The sequence below is a fragment of the Nerophis lumbriciformis genome, linkage group LG06, assembly GCF_033978685.3.
Source record: "Nerophis lumbriciformis linkage group LG06, RoL_Nlum_v2.1, whole genome shotgun sequence".
Lineage (NCBI taxonomy): Eukaryota > Metazoa > Chordata > Actinopteri > Syngnathiformes > Syngnathidae > Nerophis > Nerophis lumbriciformis.
Genome location: NC_084553.2, coordinates 38,169,408 through 38,191,742, shown reverse-complemented (window position 1 = coordinate 38,191,742; position 22,335 = coordinate 38,169,408). Strand labels below are relative to the sequence as shown.

General features: G+C 42.6%; 1 protein-coding gene across 1 annotated transcript in view; it reads right to left on the bottom strand.

The window, feature by feature from the left end:
* Nucleotides 1-20,525, bottom strand: part of LOC133608746 (globoside alpha-1,3-N-acetylgalactosaminyltransferase 1-like) — a 37,778-nt gene extending 17,253 nt beyond the window's left edge. The window contains exon 1 of the mRNA XM_061964244.1: nucleotides 20,381-20,525. Within this exon, the coding sequence (XP_061820228.1) occupies nucleotides 20,381-20,463 (83 nt within the window). The 5' untranslated portion in view covers nucleotides 20,464-20,525. The remainder of the gene's footprint in view (nucleotides 1-20,380) is intronic.
* Between the last annotated feature and the right edge of the window lie 1,810 nt (nucleotides 20,526-22,335).

Here is a 22,335-nt window from a genome sequence, read left to right as displayed (position 1 = left end):
AAAGCTTATAATACAGAAAAATGTGCTCCATCCGATTGCATATTTTCTAAACTTTATTAGTATCTGATCTTGCAACAAAATATATGTGGGTCTTGAAATTGTTTTTCTTTAGTTGTTTGTCTATGCATGTTGCTACCGTATGTTGGCAATATGTATTATTTCTTGCTAATTTTTTGGTTTTAATAAAGTCTATCCTATCAGAAACATGTTTGTTGTCCATAATAAACACCTAAAAATCTGCTTTTCACCTCGACTTAGAGTATGATGTCAAAGCAGGTTGTCAATCAATCTGTTAAAATAATCAAATGCATAGGCAATTGTGTAATTATAACATGAAGTACATAAAGTAATATTCACTGTATTCACTGTTACAACTCTGAGAGCGGCCATAACTGCTGTACAAGGGTGTCAAACTCATATTTTTTGAGGGCCGCATCACAATTATGGCTGCCCTCAGAGAGCCGTTTGAAACAAGTAAATCCATATGAAAATGAACGTATAATAGCCTTGTTACACAATTTGCAATTGGCAATTGTTTATTTTATTTTTTTCGCAGACAATTAAGTATATATTTGTCATAACCAAAGGAAAAACTTGTAAAACCTTGATGCATGATCAGTAGTGATGTGTGGATCGATACTGAAATATCGACACATACTAAATCCTTATGCTCTAATATTCATTCTCAAATCAAAATATCGATACTTTTGATACTTTACTAAAATGAGATAATGCCCATCATTAACAATAACAAAATCATCTAAATCAATCAACTAAGTCATTGAGATCTTGTCTAAATGAAAATTGATTGGTGCTATATATATATATATACCGTATTTTCCGCACTATAAGGCGCACCTAAAAACCACAAATTTTCTCAAAAGCTGACAGTGCGCCTTATAATCCGGTGCGCCTTATATATGGGTTGATATTAATATTAATTTTCATAAAGTTTCGGTCTCGCAACTACGGTAAACAGCCGCCATCTTTTTTCCCCGTAGAAGAAGAAGAAGCGCGCGGTGCATGCTGGGATATGTGACGTTTCATTTCCATTTGTGTGTTTATGTAAAGACCCCAAAATGGCTCCTATTAAGTGTGTTGTCTGTCTAATTATAAATAATGCAGACGAGGCGTGTTAACTGAGTTCTCAACGTTTACTCACAGCGTGCTCATAACCACATTCTAACTGCCAGCATACAACAACGCTTCTCAGGGCTACCGCGCGTGCTCGTCACTATCGTTGCATGCTGGGTAGTGTAGTTGTTATATTTGCTAGCTCATAACATCACATTAAGAGACACGCTTACGCGCTTAATTCAATACTCGCCGTCATTCCGGGTGGATTGACAAAAGACCTCTAGATATTGGTGTCAACAGGGCATTCGAAGCTAGACTGCTAACTGCGTGGGAACAGTGGATGACAGAAGGCGAACACACGTGACGTTCACCAAGACAGGGAGACAGCGCCAGACGACATACGCCACTATCTGCCAGTGGATCGTAAATGCCTGGGCTGATTCAGTCTCATCTGTGGTCCGAGCTTTCAGGAAGGCAGGAATTGTCACTGAACTAATAAACGGCAACGACACTGACTCCATTAATGACGACTTCGACGAGACGGAGCCGGCCATGTTGGATGCCGTATTCGCTCAACTGTTTAATTCGGACACTGAAGAAGAAAAATTCGAGGGATTTGTGAATGAGCTATAACTTCATAAAGTGAGCTTTACATTTTTATTTAGTGTGTTGTGTTGTGTGACATTAACGTTTGAGCAACGTTGAGTTATTGATATATTGTTATTGCTCTGCACTATTTCACGTGTTACTATATTGTGATTGCACGCTTGATTTACGTAACATGAGTAAATCAGCTGTTTATTCATTTTGGGAGTGAACGGAGTTGTCAGAACGCTGGTTTGTTATCTATTAATAAAGTTTGACTGACCTATCTGACTGTTTTGTTGACATAGGTGCGCCTTATATATGAACAAAGTTTTGAAATATGCCATTCATTGAAGGTGCGCCTTATAATCCGATGCGCCTTATAGTGCGGAAAATACGGTATATATATATATTACATATATACATATATATACACATAAATACAGTATATATATATATACATATATATACACATAAATATATATATATATATATATATTTATGTGTGTATATATGTATATATATATATATATACACACACACACACACACAAATATATATATATATATATATATATATATATATATATATATATATATATATATATATATATATATATATATATATATACAAATACACATATAGTATGATACTACACTAATCTCACATAGGCAAAAAGCCTAGATGTATTCATGTAAAGTTTCCTAAATAATCAATTATTTTGGTGTTATTCAATTATACATATCAATTGCAATCAAACAGCCATTGAAAACTGTATTTGTTAATTTTAGAAAATGACTGGCAAGTAAAATGAGTCACTCAATATTATAAAACACAAGTGTATGTATCAGTTACTTGTAGACTATTTGGAGACACTACAGAGTTGAATATAAATAAGATAACGCATTCAGTGTAAAATAACACCATCATTTATTTCGCACTGTGATTTTATATAATTTGAAGATGATTCCCCAAAAGCAGCAAGATTTGAATACACTACTTAATACATTTTGCCAGCCACATTATGTATATTTCAAAAAAAGTATTGGTATCGGATCAGAATCGCCGATACAAGCCTGGATTTTACTCAATATTGTATCGTATTCTTGAACCAATAGCACAATGAAATGCGCGCTTCTGCAACAAGACTACACCCCTGAGAAGAAGCAAGCATTCACTCAAACCTCCACCTCAACTAAAAATGCATGCAATGTGTGGTGACAATCGACATCACGACAAAATCTTTTTCTGCAGGAAATTTCAAGAACTTGGACTACACGAAGACTGTTGTGATAATATAAGTGCCTGTGAAGTGTGTCTAAATTGTCACGATGAAGAGAAACATTGCAAAAAAAAACATACCTGTGTAACAACGGGCAGTGTGAAAGAGATAACCATTACCTCCTGTCTCCAAGGAAGGGAAGAGTTGGTAACACAAGGAAAGAGGGTGGGACACTTTACCAATGAACCAATATACATTTTGGCAAAGCATGAACATGAACATGCTCAATCAAAAATGCAAAAGAAGTTAAGGAAACTTTCACAAACACAGCCATAAGAAGAAGACATAACGACCACACTGACAATGTTGAAACAGTCCTCTTAATGTTGCTGGAAATAACCACGGATAGAAGCAAGAAACTTGGAACAATGTTTGACCTTGGATCAGACACAAACTACCTTTCCCAAAAAGTTGCATGCAGGCTTGGATTGAGAGGTTACCATGTCACAATAGCAGGCCTCAAATTTTAACTTTTTAAGGTCAGGGCAAGTGTTGCCTTAGAGGGCTCATATTTTAGGGCACCAAGGCAAGATAGAAGATGTAACTGCACTTTTTGTCCATATATATAAAAATAGTGTTCATGTATGAGATCTAGGGCTGCCAAGGTAATAATTAAGATTATTGTTATCAATATTGAAATCATGATTACTGATTGATAGGTGTGAACGTAATACCATCATGTAATTTGTAATGTCTAATAAAAAGGCTATAGATAAATGTATAGTCGGTTTTTTTTGTTTTTTTTTAATAATATCAACTTGTCAGCTTTTTGTCATTACTTGATGTCTTTATCTCTATTTTTACATTTTGATAGAGGGAAGTATTTTTTTAAATTATTAATTACTTTTTTTTAAGTTATGTACATTTATATGATACTGTATCGGGACAGATCCACTAAGAGTTTGAGCAGAAACATTAACAAAATGCTGTGTCACATGAATGGTTTTTGAAGTAATACCTTTGTGACATGAAAAAAACACAAGTAAAGTAAAAAAAAACTATGGCGTTTACTTTTGTTATATCAACATAAAACACAAAGCAGTTTGGCTAATGACGATTAAGCCTAATAAACAAGCTTTGTTGTTCTCCAACGCCTCTTTGTGTCACAGCGCAGTCTCGAACCCACAATCCTCCCATTACAAGATCCAACACTGTCTGGCAGCATGCCAGGACACGCCCCCGCACGCGCCGAGCGCTTCACGCCCACGCTTCGCCGCAGCTGCCGGCTTTCATCAATCAGCGCACCTGGCAGCAATCAGGATGACAGCATAAAGATCAGTCACTCCTTGGAACCTACGCCGGAACGTCGTTAACTCTTTGTAGTAAGCATTCACGTCTCTGGCTTCCCTCTTGTTGTCCTCGCCTTTCTTTTGCCTTTTGCCCCTTTTTGTCTTGTTGACTGATGTCCCTTGTTCTCCTTGCAGTGCCCGCCTTGTTCTGTGTGCTCGAGCGCTGTACCTCGACCTCCACCCGGAAATTTGGACTGCCTCCTTCAATCCTCGATCACTCGTTTGGACTTGGACATTGTTGCTTGCCACCTGCCCTCGACCACCTGCCTGTCCCCGGATCTCCTTTGTGCCTCCCATCTTGGTCAGACGAAGTTTTCATCCATCACGCATGTACAACATCCTCTTGAATTATTTACATGGTTAATTTTACACTTAATCCTGCATCCAACACTTAGAGTAGCATACACATCCCACACTCATCAAAGGTTACAATAAACCTGGTAACCTTAAGCTCTTCGTGGTGTCGTCTCCTTCCAACCCTCACGTACACAACAGTACGTTCCGGCCAACCATGTCGGAACCAGACGACACCCCCAAGCCTAGTCTCGCTCCCCAGTCTCGGACCCCCAGGAATCCGGACTTGGAGGTAATGTGCTCAGTCCTGAAGATGCACCAGACTCGTTTTGAGGCTTTAGAGGACAATTTAGAAAAGGCATTTTCCAAACTGTACACCAAGCTGGACCAGCTTGGCCCCAACCCGGACCAGCTTGGCCCCAACCCAGTGCAAGACCAGGTAACGGATCAGCATGCCACACCTGCCCCTAGCCCTGGAAGCGTTCCCTTTGCCCGGGAACCCAAAATTGTGAGTCCAAGACCTTTTGAAGGAGATTTTGAGCTCTGTAGAGGCTTTTTGGTGCAGTGTGAATTTATTTTTTTGCACCAACCATCACACTACACTTCTGATGGAGCTAAAATTGCGTTTGTTTTTTCGCTACTTGCCGGACCTGCCCTCAAGTGGGCTACAGCAGCCTTGGACAAGTCACTGGGCCTTGGCACCGACTACGCAGCCTTCCGGTCCGAGTTCCTGGCCGTATTTGACCACCCCGAGGATGGGGGGGATGCCGCAGGACGTCTGCACACCATCCAGCAAGGAACTCGCTCAGTGACAGCTTACACCCTCGAGTTCCGGACCATTGCTTCAGACAGCGGCTGGAACGACAAGGCTCTACAGAGTGCTTTTCGTCAGGGACTCTCTGAAGAAATCAAAGACGGTCTGCTGAGAGACAGACCAACCTCCTGTAGAGCCCTCATCGACTTAGCACTCCAGTACGACCAGAGACTTGTTGAGCGAGCAACCGAGAGAGCCCGTAGTGGCGCTAGGAGATCCCCGGCTATGCTAGCTCTTCCTGCCCTCCAATCTTCCGGAGGACAACCTGCCACATTACCAGTTGCAGTGGCAGCACATGAACCCATGCAAGTGGGAAGAACCCGTTTGGGGGCGGGGGAGAGGGAGAGAAGGTTGAGGCAGCGCCTTTGCCTCTACTGCGGGGGTGCGGGACACATGGTCCGCTACTGTCCGTCCCAACCAAAAGACTAGGCTCACCAGCAAGGGGATCCTGGTGAGTCATTCAACACTTCCCCAGGAACAAGGGAACTCTGTCATCCTGTTTTCCGCCTCCTTGACGTGGAACAACAGGAGGGTGGAAGTTCAGGCTTTTCTGGACTCTGGGGTGGACGATAGCCTGATGGACTACGGGTTCGCCCAACAGAACGGGATTCCTTTAGTATCCTTGGACAAGGACCTTCCAGCCCAAGCTCTGGACGGACGCCCATTGGGTCCCATCAGGTACCGCACGGAGTCCCTGCTACTCACTTTATTTGGGAACCATTCAGAGACCATCCGTTTCTGGGTGCTGGAGGCTCCCGTTGCTCCGGTGGTATTAGGAAGAGCATGGCTGAAGCAGCACGACCCGCACATCTTTTGGACCTCCGGAGAGATCTTGGCATGGAGCACCCGCTGCCACGCTAACTGCTTGAAGGCAGCCTCGGCCCCCAGCAGGACCATTCAGAACCATAAAACCCCGGTAGACCTCACTACCATCCCAGAGTGCTATCATGACCTCGCTGAGGTTTTCAGTAAGGAACGTGCTCAATCCCTTCCGCCGCATAGACCTTACGACTGTGCTATCGAGCTACTTCCCGGGGCTCCCCTACCTTCCAGCCGTCTTTACAACTTGTCCCTTCCTGAAAGAGAGACCATGAAGAATTACATCTCTGAATCACTGGCTTCCGGAATCATTACCCCGTCCAAATCTCCTGTGGCGGCAGGGTTTTTCTTCGTGACCAAGAAGGACGGGTCCTTGCGACCTTGCATTGACTACCGGCACCTCAACAACATAACTATCAAGAATAAGTACCCACTTCCCCTTCTGAACGCATCTTTTGAACCCCTGGCACCAGCCACCATCTTCACTAAGCTCGACCTTCGCAATGCATACCACCTGGTCCGGATCAAGAGGGGTGACGAATGGAAGACGGCGTTCAATACTCACCTCGGCCACTATGAGTACAAGGTCATGCCTTTTGGTCTCACTAATGCTCCCGCAGTTTTCCAGATACTGGTCAACGACATCCTTCGTGACATGCTGGACCAGTTTGTTGTGGTTTATTTGGATGACATCCTTATTTTTTCTTGCAACCCGCAGGAACATCAGCAGCATGTTCGTCTGGTTCTTCAGCGACTTCTGGAAAACCGACTCTTTGTCAAGGCGGAGAAGTGCTGTTTTCATGTCTCATCGGTGGACTTCCTTGGATTCATCGTTGAGAGGGGTCACGTCAGGGCTGACCCCGGGAAGGTCAAGGCAGTGGTAGCCTGGCCACAACCCGCTTCCAGAACGGAACTCAGGAGATTCTTGGGCTTCGCTGGATTTTACAGGCGATTCATCCGTAATTTCAGCCGCATCGCTGCAGCCCTCAATGCTCTCACCTCGTCAAAGGTAAAGTTTTTGTGGTCACCCGAGGCTGACCGTGCCTTCAGTGGGCTCAAGACCAGCTTTGTCTCCGCACCTGTTCTCATCCATCCTGACTGGGACTGTCCATTTTTGGTAGAGGTGGACGCCTCTGATTCGGGGATAGGGGCCATACTTTCCCAGCGGTCTAAAATTGATAACCTGCTTCACCCATGTGCATTTTTTTCCAGGCGACTCTCTCCGGCAGAACTTAACTATGATGCTGGGAACAGAGAGCTGTTGGCCGTCCACGAGGCGTTAGTGGAGTGGAGACACTGGTTGGAGGGGGCAAAGCACCAGTTCCAAATTCTGACGGACCATAGCAACCTTCTCGCCATCCGTTCAGCCCGAAGGATCAACAACCGTCAGGCAAGATGGCAACAGTTTTTTTCCCGGTTCGACTACATACTGTTTTACAGACCGGGATCCAAGAACCAGAAAGCGGACGCACTATCTAGGGTGCACATAGCGGAGAACACTTGCCCTACTACCCCCAAAACCATTCTGCCATCAACCTGTATTGTGGGAATGGTATCCTGGAGAGTGGAGGACCAGGTGAAAAAGGCTCTTCAGGCTCGTCAAGGTCCTGGGAGCGGACCACCAGGCAAGCTGTTTGTCCACCGCGAACTTCGGCCCCGGGTCCTGGATTGGTCACATTCCAGTCTTTTCTCTTGCCATCTGGGGTTCCAACGAACCCTGTCCTTCATCCGAAGATGTTTTTGGTGGCCATCCATGGCCGCCGACACACGGGAATTTATCGCTGCTTGTACTGCTTGTGTTCGCAGCAAACCGTCGCACCGACCTCCGGCTGGCCTCCTACACCCTCTGCCGATTCCTGCTCGTCCATGGTCGCACATAGCGTTGGACTTCGTCACTGGCTTTCCCGTATCTAGAGGTAACAACACCATCCTCACCATCGTTGATCGTTTTTCCAAGGCAGTCCACTTCGTTCCTCTCCGCAAGCTGCCCTCTTCCTCCGAGACAGCGGACCTCCTTACCTTGCATGTCGTCAAGCAGCACGGAATCCCCATGGACATTGTTTCTGACCGGGGCCCTCAGTTTACCTCCAAGGTATGGAAGGCGTTCTGCAAAGGTATTGGGGCCTCAGTCAGCCTCACTTCAGGGTATCACCCCCAAAGCAATGGACAAGCCGAGAGAGCCAACCAGAGCTTGGAGACCATGCTTCGCTGTGTTGCCCAACATCAGCCCACGTCCTGGAGCAAGTTCATCCTGTGGGTGGAGTATTCCTACAACGCCATGAAGAGCTCCGCCACCGGTATGTCGCCTTTTGAATGTTCTTTGGGCTACCAACCTCCTATGTTTCCACAACAGGAGCTCGAGATTGCAGTACCCTCTACGAGGGCCCACATCAAGAGATGTCAGAGGGTGTGGAGAGCCGCCCGTTCGGCCCTGGTGAGGGCGTCCGAGAGGATGTGTCGCAGTGCAAATAAACATCGCATCCCTGCCCCTTCCTATCAGCCAGGACAACGTGTAATGTTGCTTGCCAAAGACCTTAGCCTCCAGGTACCATCCAAGAAATTAGCTCCCCGTTTTGTTGGACCTTATCCCATAATTTCCATAATCAACCCGGCATCTGTAAAATTGGCTCTCCCACCCTCAGTCAAGCGACATCCGGTAGTCCACGTGTCCCAGATAAAACGTGGTGGAGAGCGCTCTAGCCCCCTCTACCCCTACCCCGCCCCCTCCTAGGTTCCTTGAAGACGGCGACCCGGTTTGGACGGTAAAGAAGATCCTCAGGGTCCGTCGGCAGGGTAGGGGGCTGGTATACTTGGTCAACTGGGAGGGATACGCACCGGAGGACAGGTCTTGGGTGCCGGCCTACTACCTTGCTGACCCCTCTCTTCTGGAGGACTTCTACCGCGCCAACCCGGGGGCCCTCAGACGCTCGTCGGGTGCCTCGCCTAAGGAGGGGGGTACTGTCACAGCGCTGTCTCGAACCCACAATCCTCCCATTGCAAGATCCAACACTCTGTCTGGCAGCATGCCAGGACACGCCCCCGCACGCGCCGAGCGCTTCACGCCCACGCTTCGCCGCAGCTGCCGGCTTTCATCAATCAGCGCACCTGGCAGCAATCAGGATGACAGCATAAAGATCAGTCACTCCTTGGAACCTACGCCGGAACGTCGTTAACTCTTTGTAGTAAGCATTCACGTCTCTGGCTTCCCTCTCGTTGTCCTCGCCTTTCTTTTGTCTTTTGCCCCTTTTTGTCTTGTTGACTGATGTCCCTTGTTCTCCTTGCAGTGCCCGCCTTGTTCTGTGTGCTCGAGCGCTGTACCTCGACCTCCACCCGGAAATTTGGACTGCCTCCTTCAATCCTCGATCACTCGTTTGGACTTGGACATTGTTGCTTGCCACCTGCCCTCGACCACCTGCCTGTCCCCGGATCTCCTTTGTGCCTCCCATCTTGGTCAGACGAAGTTTTCATCCATCACGCATGTACAACATCCTCTTGAATTATTTACATGGTTAATTTTACACTTAATCCTGCATCCAACACTTAAGAGTAGCATACACATCCCACACAATCATCAAAGGTTACAATAAACCTGGTAACCTTAAGCTCTTCGTGGTGTCGTCTCCTTCCAACCCTCACGTACACAACACTTTGTGATTCAATACAACAGTCTGGCCAACAAAAAAAACTACGCTAGCATGCAAGCGCCTGACTTTGAGTTGCCTAAAATGCATTGGTTTTTCGGTAATTAAAAAATTAGACGGTATTACGAACCGTCTTGATTTTTATCGTGAATTATCATTATACCGTTTATTGTTACTCCATTAACAAGTAAAAAGTCAAGGGCGGTCACAGTATGTTCTTGCCGCAGATGCTGGTCAATTTTTTAGGGCATTACGGCAAATGACGAGGGCGGTCGCGGCATGCGCTGCAGTTGCCGTGGTTAAATTTGAGCCCTGCAATAGCTATGCATGGCGTGGGGGACATGTTCTGGAAAGTAGATGAAAAGAAATATCACCCAAAGTTACAAATCAAAACCCTTGAAGAGATTGAAACATACACACTTGTGTGTTATGGCCTTGATGAGATTGCCAGAGTTGACAAAGTCATTGACCCTGAAAAACTTAAAATATTCTTCCCAAATGTTCAAATAGAAGAACTAAAGTGACCCACGAAAGTAGAACTGATAATTGGCCACAAAGAGGGATTCTTAGTTCCACACCCAGTTGAGATCAGTGGGCGTGATCTCGACCAATGGGATGGTCCGTTAGGGAAAATTGTAATTGGCTCAGACTCGACTTTAACTGAAAGCATACAAGTGTATGCATTTAATTCTGAAACGCGTATTTTGCACGATCAATTACATCAATTGTCTCATTAAAATTCCATTCTTGTAGTTCTATCCATTGCATTCGCATCAAATGACTTAACTCTGTACAAGACCCTTCTTTATGTCTTATGCATGTCCCGAAGACTACGTTAACACTGCAGTCCAAAGTGGCCCAAATCAGTATTTTTTTATCTGTTTTTTCCAGCTGACTGTTTACGCTGCAAGTAAAATGTGATTTTTATCAGACTCCAGTGTAAACGCGAATGTGGCCCCAATGTGGCCTCGACGTCACTTGCATGCACAGTGCGATAAAGTGAAAGCAAAGGAAGTTGACCGGGAGGAAGTCGCTACTACTACAAAAAAAAATAAAGGCCCCACATCTTATAGCTGAGCTTATTTTCACGTGGAAATAAATGAAAGTAATATAATGTATGAATGGATGTAAATTGTGTAATATATTTGGAAGGGTTCTAATTTGTTTATGGCTATTAAGTAGAAGAGGCATCAACAATTGCTATTTCTTCGGACAATTGCTATTTTTTCGGAATCAAAATATATATTTATAGATTACTTATAGCCTATTATTTGCGCACTATTGACAAGTGATGCACCGAAAAATTCACTCGTCTTAAATAGACTTTGCTCACCGAAACTGGATGTTGTGATCAGTGTTGGGACTAACGCGTTAGTTTCGGCGGTAACTAGTAATCTAACGCGTTATTTTTTATATTCAGTATCTCAGTTACCTTTACTACATGATGCGTTACTGCGTTATTTTTTATGTAGTATCGGTTAGAAACAGAAAATTTGAGTGTGTTTTATTTGAGCGCTGCAGTGTCGTCCTTCTGATTGTGTCACAAGCCGGAGAAAAGAGACGCGCGCTCTGGGTGTGGGTGTGGGGAGGGAGGGGAAGGGGGGGCGTGTCTGATCATGGCGGAGATATTCCGGAGATGTAGATGTTCTCACTACTTTTCTTTTGTCGAGCACAAATAAAAGAACATTTTAGCTAAACATAAGTTGTGTCTTGGATCAAAGATCCCATCTACTGCCCAAAACTATTCAAATCTGCTGAAACACCTACAAAAGCAACATGCTTCGATGAAGCTAGTAAAGAGACACAGACTCCGATGCCACTTCCCCTCCACCACCACCACTTAAGGATTAACTCTGCCTCTGCTCATCATTCATCACTGAAGGTACACACTCTGTCAATTCTCTTATATACTCTTTCATTTTAGACTTCTAGAGTGTTGGATTATCACATCACTCTAAATGTATAGACTATAAAGTTCACAAACATAAAGAGGGATGCTCGTGGGCCAGGCCAATCTTTCCTTTTCTCTAAACATAAAACTGGGGAAATGGGCTTCAGACATGATTTTGTTCCAGAATTCCTTGAGATAAAAACACCTGGTTAGGCTTTGTGTATGTAGTGTGTGCCTTCCTTGGTTTACAGCATGTTGTTATTATGCTGTTTGTTACTTATGTATGTTATGTTGCAGCTATTTAAAATACTTTTGTCAATTTGTTCTGGCCTGAAATAAATTGGCCCTTTGAAACATATCTTTGTCTTTGTGTGTTGTATGTAGACCACATTGCTTAGCAGAGTTCAGTGATGCAAATGCATGCCAAGTTGATCAACAGATTGTCCATCCATCCATCCATTTTCTACCGCTTATTCCCTTTGGGGTCGCGGGGGGCGCTGGAGCCTATCTCAGCTACAATCGGGCGGAAGGCGGGGTACACCCTGGACAAGTCGCCATCTCATCGCAGGGCCATCAACAGATTGTATTATTGTCCAATGCAATAACAGTACTGAAATGAAGGCTAAAAGGGCATTAATGGGAGCTTTAAAAAAAAAGAAGAAAAAAAGAAGTACCTAAATAGTTACTTTTCACAGTAACGCATTACTTTTTGGTGTAAGTAACTGAGTTAGTAACTGAGTTACTTTTGAAATAAAGTAACTAGTGACTGTAACTAGTTACTGGTTTTCAGTAACTAACCCAACACTGGTTGTGATAAATGATTCACTTCCACTGTATAGAACCAGAACACTGCCAGTAAGATTTGGTATCGAACAAAAAAAAAATACATTGTAGAAAAAGTTGTATTGGCAAATAAATACATAACTTTCAAAAAATACAATATTTTTGGTAGAGGTTTTCGATGCCAATATTCAGATTTTCATACACTTTTGTTTTATTGTGTTTCAAAGGTTTTTATGATCGCATCTCTTTTTTACGGTTTAGTTTCTTTTTTTTTGGTTTCACTTCTTTTTTTTTTATGGTTTCAAAATAATGGCAGTGTTTTAGCGTGAAGGTGCCTGTGGGCGGGGCTTATAACAAGTTTACACGGAAGCAGTTTTCCTACACTTGGGCATGCAAGTAAAACGCCGTAGAAGAAGAAATGAGGACCGAGAGTGTCTAAATTAAGTTTAAAATAGTTCAAAATATAAAATTATGAAGCAAAAGTTGTTTTACATTTATTTTAGGTAGGCATGTATGTGTTGCTGTCGGCAGATTAATTTCCTGATCAGAGAGAAATCTTGTATTTGTAAACATAATACAGTGACCTACGTTTATTACTCTGACTACATTGTAAAGGACTCTGGTCAACGCTGTTACTTTCACAATTGGTTTTATATATGCAGTTGATTTCAGCACTAAGGGGTTATTAGGATATATTTCTGTTATTTATTTAAATGTTTTAATTTATTACTATGTATACATTCACTTTACAAAACAAATAAAACAACTTTAAATCAATTACTCATATTTATTAGTTATGATACATTTCATAGAGGATTTATTATGTGATTTTTTTTTTTTAAATAAAGTGTAACAAGGCAGTCAAACATCAGCTTTACAATATAGCAGTTGATTTAAAAATATGTCCTAGGTTGTAGTTTCAAAAGTACATGTAAATGTTATGTGGAACATCATTGACAATATCTGAATGTATTCCCCTATTTTGTATTATTTGCATTTAAGACAGGAAATTAATCACAACAGCATACATTTATACAAGTCAAAGTAATACTTGACAATACAATACAATACAATAAGACACACAATAAGACATGAGTTCACCTATTTAGGTGTAAACATAGAAAGAAAAAGAAAAATCAGATGTAAGGTTTTACTTCAAAACGCTGAAAAAAGTTATGTGCATGAAGTTATCTCCACAGCCTGGATATGAGGCTCCCTCCCGGGGGAACTAGAGGAAGAACCATCGGAGGTCGCTCAACATTACGATAATTGAAGTCTCGTATTTTAACACAAGGACTTACACTTTTAACACCAGGATTTACATGTCTGGTGTTAAAATGTTTTACATTAATAAATACAGCTACACTTACATTTTAAAGTTGCTCTTTTTTCTCCGCGTGGAAATGTAACATGTTTTGTTCCATTAGGAGTTTCGCCAAATATCACGGCTATATCAAGACAAACATGGATAATTTAAAAATACATAATCAATTTCTGTACCGCTTATACTACATCTTTAAAGTATGGCTAGGTTAACACGAAGGTATCATGAAACTTTTACACTTGATTTAGACGCAATCGGTCCTCCTTTCCTCATCTACAGTGTTTTTACAAGTCCAGTAAAACTGCCTCCGGGTAAACTTGTTATAAACCCCGCCCACAGGCGCCCGCCCTTCGCGCTAAAACACTGCTATTATTTTGATACCGTAAAAAAAAGCGAAATTGAAAAAAAAAGTGATGCAATCGTAAAAAAGAAAAGCTGTAGCAGTTGATTTAAGGACATAATTCACCACACCTGTTTACTTGACTTTGTCCTCATTATTCACTGCCATTGTTCTATTGTGCACATAACAATGTTGTTCTTGTTTACATTCATACAGTTAAGAGTGAGTAATTCAGTGCGGCCCCTTTAAGTGGCCGTCAGGAGACTATCCCAAAGATGGGGGTTTGTTGTTCCCGCCATTTTGGAGGGTGTGTGACGTAAGCGTTCATTCTTTCTGGTTGTTGGAGGATTAAACGACGCACACGTTTTTGTGTGTCAGACAATACTTCAAGTTGTCTTGCTTTCACGCTACAAGCGCAACAAAGCGACACACAAAAACAATAAAAGTGTATATACCGTATTTTTCGGACTATAAGTCGCTCCAGAGTATACGTCGCACCGGCCGAAAATGCACAATAAAGAAGAAAAAAAACATATATACGTCGCATTTTTGGGGGGAATTTATTTGATAAAACCCAACACCAAGAATGGACATTTGAAAGGCAATTTAAAATAAATAAGGAATAGTGAACAACAGGCTGAATAAGTGTACGTTATATGACGCATAAATAACCAACTGAGAACGTGCCTGGTATGTTAACGTAACATATTATGGTAAAAGTCATTCAAATAACTATAACATATAGAACATGCTATACGTTTACCAAACAATCTGTCACTCCTAATCGCTAAATCCCATGAAATCTTCCTCCTCGGTGTCGCTCCTGGTATGCGCCCCGCTAGCGTCCATTCTTTCTGCTGCTCGATCGCCGTTTTCTGGTGCATACAGGTAAAAGCCAGTAAATTAGAATATTTTGAAAAACTTGATTTATTTCAGTAATTGCATTCAAAAGGTGTAACTTGTACATTATATTTATTCATTGCACACAGACTGATGCATTCAAATGTTTATTTCATTTAATTTTGATGATTTGAAGTGGCAACAAATGAAAATCCAAAATTCCGTGTGTCACAAAATTAGAATATTACTTAAGGCTAATACAAAAAAGGGATTTTTAGAAATGTTGGCCAACTGAAAAGTATGAAAATGAAAAATATGAGCATGTACAATACTCAATACTTGGTTGGAGCTCCTTTTGCCTCAATTACTGCGTTAATGCGGCGTGGCATGGAGTCGATGAGTTTCTGGCACTGCTCAGGTGTTATGAGAGCCCAGGTTGCTCTGATAGTGGCCTTCAACTCTTCTGCGTTTTTGGGTCTGGCATTCTGCATCTTCCTTTTCACAATACCCCACAGATTTTCTATGGGGCTAAGGTCAGAAAAGTTGGCAGGCCAATTTAGAACAGAAATACCATGGTCCGTAAACCAGGCATGGGTAGATTTTGCGCTGTGTGCAGGCGCCAAGTCCTGTTGGAACTTGAAATCTCCATCTCCATAGAGCAGGTCAGCAGCAGGAAGCATGAAGTGCTCTAAAACTTGCTGGTAGACGGCTGCGTTGACCCTGGATCTCAGGAAACAGAGTGGACCGACACCAGCAGATGACATGGCACCCCAAACCATCACTGATGGTGGAAACTTTACACTAGACTTCAGGCAACGTGGATCCTGTGCCTCTCCTGTCTTCCTCCAGACTCTGGGACCTCGATTTCCAAAGGAAATGCAAAATTTGCATGGTTGGGTGATGGTTTGGGGTACCATGTCATCTGCTGGTGTCGGTCCACTCTGTTTCCTGAGATCCAGGGTCAACGCAGCCGTCTACCAGCAAGTTTTAGAGCACTTCATGCTTCCTGCTGCTGACCTGCTCTATGGAGATGGAGATTTCAAGTTCCAACAGGACTTGGCGCCTGCACACAGCGCAAAATCTACCTGTGCCTGGTTTACGGACCATGGTATTTCTGTTCTAAATTGGCCCGCCAACTCCCCTGACCTTAGCCCCATAGAAAATCTGTGGGGTATTGTGAAAAGGAAGATGCAGAATGCCAGACCCAAAAACGCAGAAGAGTTGAAGGCCACTATCAGAGCAACCTGGGCTCTCATAACACCTGAGCAGTGCCAGAAACTCATCGACTCCATGCCACGCCGCATTAACGCAGTAATTGAGGCAAAAGGAGCTCCAACCAAGTATTGAGTATTGTACACGCTCATATTTTTCATTTTCATACTTTTCAGTTGGCCAACATTTCTAAAAATCCCTTTTTTGTATTAGCCTTACACAATATTCTAATTTTGTGACACACGGAATTTTGGATTTTAATTTGTTGCCACTTCAAATCATCAAAATTAAATGAAATAAACATTTGAATGCATCAGTCTGTGTGCAATGAATAAATATAATGTACAAGTTACACCTTTTGAATGCAATTACTGAAATAAATCAAGTTTTTCAAAATATTCAAATTTACTGGCTTTTACCTGTATTTCACTACGTCCAGCTTGTAATCTGCAGTATATGATTTCCTTTTCGGTGCCATTTTAGTTCAGTCCTTCTCAGTTTTTATAAGTTACCGCGATTGTTGATGTGATCCATTTTAATAGCTCCGGCAGTAGCGTATAATATATAGCAGTTAGCATTCCTAAACCCACAATGCACTTCTGCCATGACCCGCCCCCGCCGAATTCTTATTGGTTGGCGTGTGAGTGACAATTGCTGACGTGTGTGTGGCGATTGCTGCCATTTGCTTCGTCGCTCACGCAAATGAGATAAATAATATTATTTGATATTTTACGTTAATGTGTTAATAATTTCACACATAAGTCGCTCCGGAGAATACGTCACACCCACGGCCAAACTATGAAAAAAACTTTGACTTATAGTCCGAAAAATACCGTAAATATGAATATTGGCATCGAAAACATCTATCAAAAATATTGTGTTTTTTCAATGTTTGTATGTATCCATGCATCCATCCATCTTCTTCCGCTTATCCGAGGTCGGGTCGCGGGGGCAGCAGCCTAAGCAGGGAAGCCCAGACTTCCCTCTCCCCAGCCACTTTGTCCAGCTCCTCCCGGGGGATCCCGAGGCGTTCCCAGGCCAGCCGGGAAAGATAGTCTTCCCAACGTGTCCTGGGTTTTCCCCGTGGCCTCCTACCGGTCGGACGTGCCCTAAGCACCTCCCTAGGGAGGCGTTCGGGTGGCATCCTGACCAGAAGCCCGAACCACCTCATCTGGCTCCTCTCGATGTGGAGGAGCAGCGGTTTTACTTTGAGCTCCCCCCGGATGACAGAGCTTCTCACCCTATCTCTAAGGGAGAGCCCCACCACCTGACGGAGGAAACTTATTTCGGCCGCTTGTACCCGTGATCCTGTCCTTTCGGTCATGACCCAAAGCTCATGACCATAGGTGAGGATGGGAACGTAGATCGACCGGTAAATCGAGAGCTTTGCCTTCCGGCTCAGCTCCTTCTTCACCACAACGGATCGATACAGCGTCCGCATTACAGAAGACGCCGTACCGATCCGCCTGTCGATCTCACGATCCACTCTTCCCTCACTCGTGAACAAAACTCCGAGGTACTTGAACTCCTCCACTTGGGGTAAGATCTCCTCCCCAACCCGGAGATGGCACTTCACCCTTTTCCGGGCGAGAACCATGGACTCGGACTTGGAGGTGCTGATTCTCATCCCAGTCGCTTCACACTCAGCTGCGAACCGATCCAGTGAGAGCTGCAGATCTTGGCCAGATGAAGCCATCAGGACCACATCATCTGCAAATAGCAGAGACCTAATCCTGCAGCCACCAAACCAGATACCCTCAACGCCCTGACTGCGCCTAGAAATTCTGTCCATAAAGGTTATGAACAGAATCTGTGACAAAGGGCAGCCTTGGCGGAGTCCAACCCTCACTGGAAACGGGTCCGACTTACTGCCAGCAATGCGGACCAAGCTCTGACACTGATCATACAGGGAGCGGACCGCCACAATAAGACAGTCCGTTACCCCATACTCTTTGAGCATTTGTATTTATTTGTTGGCAAAACTTGTTTTGGTGCCAATACAACTTTTTTCTACAATGTACTTTTTTTTTTAGACCAAATTGTATTGGCAGTGTTCTGGCTCCATACAACTGCGCCTTTCCCGGCGTACACGAGTGCCGTAGCTCGCATTCAGATGGCATTGCTTTTATTTAGACTGAAGTAGGTACAAGCGGTAGAAAATGGATGGGATGGAAGTTACATTTGAAAAGATCAAGATTCAGGACTACCTACTGATGTGGCCTGAATCTAATGCCAAAAAATCCGATTTGAAGCACTTTGGAGCGTTTAGACTGGCCAAAAAAATCACATCTGTGTCATTTGACGGCAAAAAAATCAGATTTGGTGTGCAGTAGGGTTGTACGGTATACCGATATTAGTATAGTACCGCGACACTAATTAATCATATTCGGTACTAACACCTAACAGCCACTGAAATGATACCAAGTACAAGAGCGTATCTAGTCGATACTATTATGATTACATCAATATTTTTTGGCATCACAACATCTTTCGTTTTTTAAAAATTTATATTATGTTTATAAACTCAGGAAACATGTCTCTGGACCCATGAGGATGTTGAATATGACCAATGTATGATCCTGTAACGACTTGGTATCGGATTGATACCCAAATTTGTGGTATCATCCAAAACTAATGTAAAGTATCAAACAACAGAATAGCAAGTGATTATTACATTTTAACAGAAGTGTAGATAGAACATGTTAAAAGAGAAAGTAACCAGCTATTAACAGTAAATGAACAAGTAGATTAATAATCCATTTTCTACCACTTGTCCTTAATGTTGACAAAATAATTGTCACGTGGGGGTCGCATCTTTATGGGGGATCGTTCCTCCAATGCAACACGGAAACGTGAAGGTAGGATATGATTTATTAATAATAAATAATACACCGTACCAAACAGACAGAAACAAACAAAAGAAAAGCGTGCCGAACGCACGGGAAGCTAAGGCAACAGCTTAGCACAGGGATCGAGAACATGAAATAAACCAACGTAACAATTGCTTACCGCAAACAAGGAAGCCAGGACGAGTGATCAGAAAGGCAGGCTTAAATTATTTTGGTACCGGTACCAAAATATTGGTATCGGGACAACACTATTCTGCAGTGTAAATGGGGTTATAGTGTTAAAAAAAATCCAACATTCTTATTTGTAATCAATGCCATAAAGAAAAATACATCATTTCGTCATCACTGGCATCGGTTTCCAAAATTTTACCTAACAGTGGCATCGCACAACCCTAATGATCAGATAATAATAAAGTTTAGAGGATGTGCAATTGCATTCAGTGCATTTTTTCCTGCTAAAATTTAAAGAACAAATGCATTTAGACAGAAAGTGTTTTGTTGATGCGCATTATTTCCAGCCTCTCGCGGGCCACATCTGGCCTGTGTGCCTTGAGTTTAACACCTGTGCTGTACAGCAGTGGTCCCCAACCTTTTTGTAGCTGCGGACCGGTCAACCCTTGAAAATGTGTCCCGCGGACCGGGGGGGAGGGTTTTTTTTTTAAATAAAGAAATACAATCATGTGTGCTTACGGACTGTATCCCTGCAGACTGTATTGATATACATTGATGCATAGTGTATATATTGTGTTTTTATGTTGATTTAATAAAAAATAAAAAATAAAAATATATATATATATATATATATATATATATATATATATATATATATATATATATTTTTTTTTTTTTTTTTTTTTTTTTTTTTTTCCTTGTGCGGCCCGGTGGTTGGGGACCACTGCTGTACAGTATACAGCACCATGTGGAAGGGTAATCTATAATCAAAGTTTACTGTTGTGCTAAACAAATGTGATGTTTCATAAATGTATCTAGCACAGGTCCGAAAAACAGTATTAGATGAAATGAGATTATTGTATTTATTGTACTGTACTGTTTACATCAGCTATGCATTTCCTATGTTGTATAATGTTGAGTACATAGAGTAATGACACAAATTACCATGCTGAAAATCTGATAATACTAGAAAAACAGGAAATGGAAATATATCTTCCCAATAAATATATATTATTTTGAACTTTCATTCCATGATAAATCGTTGTTGTTGTTTTTTTATCAAGTAACTGTCGTCATATCATATGTAGAAAGGAGAACGTTTAGTTACATTCACAGTTTTTCCAAAGTTCGGGCTAAAAAACGTTTTAAAATATTAAAACGGGGCTTACCCGATAAGAAGCAGAATGGAAAGCAAGACTGCAAACACGTTGATCCTGAGAGCGGCGCGAAACATGTCAACCGTGTTCAACATACACCGATGTCGGTATGACTAAGTCGTGGAGCTCGCGGAAGTCGACACGTGGGGTGGGGCGCGTCCCATACAGCACTGTTCGTACGACAACATAAAAGCTTTAAAAAACAAAACAAAAAAAAACATTAAACAAACCATGGCTTTATGTGGTCACAAACAATGCCCCACTTATATTATTCGAGCTAGCAACAATGAATTTAAAAATTAAAAATCAAAAATTTAAATAAATTACATTTCGGTGTCTATATTATTAGCCATTCATCTATTATTATTACAATTATGATTAGGATGATTAGGACCCCCTGCGACATAAACCAGACACCTTAAGGCAGTGATTTTCAACCTTTTTTGAGCCAAGGCACATTTTTTTCATTTGAAAAAATCCAAAGGCACACCACCAGCAGAAATCATAAAAAAATTAAAACTCAGTAGACAATAAAAAGTCGTTGTCGCAATTGTTGGATATGACTTTAAACCATCACCAAGCATGCATCACTATAGCTCTTGTCTCAAAGTAGGTGTACTGTCACGACCTGTCACATCACGCCGTGACTCATTTGAATTTTTTTGGTGTTTTCCTGTGCGTGGTGTATTAGTTCTTGTCTTGCGCTCCTATTTTAGGGGCTTTTCCTGTTTTGGTGGTATTTTCCAGTTGCAATTTCATGTCTTCCTTTTAGCGCTATTCTCCGCACCTGCTTTGTTTTAGCAATCAAGAACATTTAAGTTGTTGCTATCTTTTTTGTGTGGACATTGTTGATTGTCATGTCATGTACGGGATGTACTTTGTGGACGCCGTCTCTGCTCCACACAATGTAAGTCTTTGCTGTCGTCCAGCATTCTGTTTGTGTTTCCTTTTTTCCAGTTCAGTTTCAGTTTTGTTCTGCATAGCCATCCCTAAGCTTTAATGCATTTTCTTAGGGGCACTCACCTTTTGTTGATTTTTGGTTTAAGCATTAGATACCTTTTTACCTGCACGCTGCCTCCCGCTGTCGCCTGCATATTGTGATCACGACAAACCATCGTCGTCTCACACGACCGGTTCCCGACATCTACAAAGCAATTAGCTATCGGCTGCCACCTACTGATATGGAAGGGAATAACATGGTTACTCTGCTCTAGACAGCACCGACACTCAACAACGGCACATTATTTACGGATTACATTTACTGGTTTGCAAAAAATATTTTTAACCCAAATAGGTGAAACTACATAATCTCCCACGGCACACAAGACTGTATCTAATGGCACACTAGTGTGCCGCGGCACAGTGGTTGAAAAACACTCCCTTAAGGGACCCCCAACCCACCCTAAACCCAACGTTTGCCGCCCCACAGACACACACTTGTTATGTTTACATCCACTAAAATATACATTTTTGCATAGGTTTGGTTGAAACCAGCATTTTTAAACACATGTAAAAACTTAATTAGGTTTTTGACTATTTAAAGATGATATTTAAATATCTTAAAATATTGAGATAAAACCCCATGAATAAGTTTTAAACATCCATCCATCCATCCATTTTCTACTGCTTATTCCCTTCGGGGTCGCGGGGGGCGCTGGAGCCTATCTCAGCTACAATCGGGCGGAAGGCGGGGTACACCCTGGACAAGTCGCCACCTCATCGCAGGGCCAACACAGATAGACAGACAACATTCACACTCACATTCACACACTAGGGCCAATTTAGTGTTGCCAATCAACCTATCCCCAGGTGCATGTCTTTGGAGGTGGGAGGAAGCCGGAGTACCCGGAGGGAACCCACGCAGTCACGGGGAAGACATGCAAACTCCACACAGAAAGACAATGAGCCCGGGGATCGAACCCACATGCATGTGAGGCACATGCACTAACCCCTGCAACACCCATCCA